Source organism: Salminus brasiliensis, chromosome 4 (assembly GCF_030463535.1).
Source record: "Salminus brasiliensis chromosome 4, fSalBra1.hap2, whole genome shotgun sequence".
NCBI classification, from domain to species: Eukaryota; Metazoa; Chordata; class Actinopteri; order Characiformes; family Bryconidae; genus Salminus; species Salminus brasiliensis.
The window spans coordinates 43784271-43786770 of NC_132881.1; the positions used below are offsets into that span (position 1 = coordinate 43784271).

General features: G+C 43.0%; 1 protein-coding gene across 7 annotated transcripts in view; it reads left to right on the plus strand.

Moving 5' to 3' along the window:
* The window catches only part of gab1 (GRB2-associated binding protein 1), a 95441-nt gene that overhangs the window by 77034 nt on the left and 15907 nt on the right, over positions 1–2500 (plus strand). For all 7 annotated transcript variants that reach the window (XM_072678537.1, XM_072678538.1, XM_072678539.1 and 4 more), the window contains 2 exons: positions 976–1073; positions 1226–1529. In XM_072678537.1, coding sequence (XP_072534638.1) covers positions 976–1073; positions 1226–1529 — 402 coding nt within the window. The remainder of the gene's footprint in view (positions 1–975; positions 1074–1225; positions 1530–2500) is intronic.

Genomic DNA, 2500 nt, shown 5'->3' on the forward strand with positions numbered 1-2500 from the left:
ATCGGAAAATTAGCCTTGTTTTCATCCACACACACAGTCATGCGTGCCAGTACATGTCAAATCTTCTAGCTCTTTCAGCTGTCAGTGTTAGTCTTTGATGAAGCACATGCTGAACTTTCTCTGTGCCAAACCTCAGGCTTTAAGCCCCCTTGTAACATGTGGTCCTAAACCAGCTAAACAGGGCAGGATCTAAGCACCAAGGTATGTTTTCAACCACAAGCACTGGATGTGTTCATCTTGTTTGTCACAGCTTGGCTAAGAAAGTGCTGCCGTGTCATGCAAAAACCTTGTATCTCCAAAATAGGAACTTTTTGAAGAATTTCTTTTGGGCCATCCGTCATGTAATGTGGACACACTATAAAGAACAGCTGGAGGATTGACATAGGGTAGATCATACAAGCCATATTTTGCGATTTGCTGCTGCTCTGCACAAGGAAGGCCCATCGGTCACAGGACTCTCCAGTTCCTCATTTAAACGCTAGATGACCATACAGACCTCGCTTACAGCTGCAGAACCCCATTGAAACCAGTATTTAAATCTACTCCATTTTTTTAAACTGGATCTCACTCACATATTTGGAGACTGTCAAAAACTAACATGTCTAATGTGGGAAGCAGAGCAAGGTCTTTTTAACACCACCAACTTGATACCCCTCTCGAGAGTACATTGCTCAGCCCAGTACAGTGAGTATCAGCAAAGCTTGCAAACACTGCTAGCCACACTCGGAGCTAAACAGTGCAGTTCTGCACAGGAATTCGGGGACTAGTCAAGTCAAGTTCATTTTGAGAGACGTGCACAAAGCAATTGTAGCATCCAGCCCCACTTTTGATTGGTATCTGTGATAGGCCAGTCGAGCTGAAAGCCATAAATACACTAATCGAACCAGTCTTTAGTAATTTAGTTTAGTAAAACAGTTTTACACTCTGTTCCTGTTATTTATTTATTTATTTTTTTTTATTTATTTTGTTTTGCAGATTATGGATCCTCTCAAGACTGCTATGATATACCCAGATCTTTCCCATCGGACAGAAACTGCACCTTTGAGTTTAACGAAAACTTCAACAACTATTTTGTGAGTACTAGAACACAAACTTTTCGAGTAATTCAGTTCTACGTTTTATCATTGAATATTATTCATATTAATAATCAAGATCATGTCAAGGTCACTATTAATTGAAAAACTAAGGTGAGGAAAATGCTCAATGCGTTTCTTCTCTCCAATAGAAAAATAAAGGTATGATGCCTGTGGGGAGCGCGTCGACAGAGGAGATGGATGAGAACTACGTGCCCATGAGTGCCAATTCCCCATCACACCAGCGCTCAGGCAGCCTGTCTGAGCCAATCCAGGAGCCCAACTACGTGCCCATGACTCCAGGCACAGTGGAGTTCCCCTCCCTGGGGAAGCAGGTGCCCCCTCCTGCCCATATGGGCTTCCGCTCCAGCCCCAAAACACCTCCACGCAGACCCATGCTCATCACTGACTGCCAACCGCCCCCAGTCGACCGCAACCTCAAACCTGACCGCAAAGGTGAGCTCTGAAGGTGTGTACGTACGTGTGTCTGAGTCTGAGGGTGTCTTCGAGTGAGCGTGTGAGTGTGTGTTTGTATGAGGGACCTCGTTTTTGGTGTGTATGGCCGTGCAAGGTTATTGACTGGCTTGTGGGAAAGCTGTGAAATGCATATTTGGATATGTCTGTGTTGATTTATTTAACTGCATCCGTGCATTATGCAGCAATGCTGCGGTAATCAAGTGGCTTGGTATAGAAATGGTCTCAACATGCTTGCTGCAATGTCTTTTCACTTGCAATAACTAACACCAAGGAATCATATTTTAATAACCTGTGCTGGCCCATGTTTATAAACATATTTTATTATATGAGTTAGAATAATTGAGCCGTCTGTAGTCTGGCCACAAATGTGTTCTTTTCCTAGCAGCCATCGGACAAAGTGGTCCTCTAATAGTGATGTGTGGCATGCATTTTGTAAACATGGCTAAATCTGATGTGTTAATAATTCTAAATGGTTAACTATATGGACAAAAGTATTGGGACACCTGCCCATTCATTGTTTCCTCCAAAATCAAGAGTATTAAAAACAAATTGATATTGCTTTTGTTGGAGTATCTGTGTCTACTGTCCAGGGAAGACTTTCTACTAGGTTTTGGAGCATTAGTGAGATCAAGATGTTGAATGATGACCACCTCACCTCATCGCCACCTCTTTAACTCATCCCAAAAGTATTGAATGGAGCACCATTATTCCAGAGAACACAGTTCTTCCACTGCTCCACAACTTTATACCCCTCTAGCCCACGCCTGGCATTAGACGTGGTACCTGTAGGTTCATGTTTATCCTCAGAGCATCCTATTCTATTGGCAGTGCTTCTCATGGCAGTGCTACATGGGCTAGACAAGCTGTGTGCCAACTGAATGCATTCATTAGAAGGGGTGTACACAAACATTGTCAACGTTTTTAAATTGGATGCCAAAAAACTTTCTAAG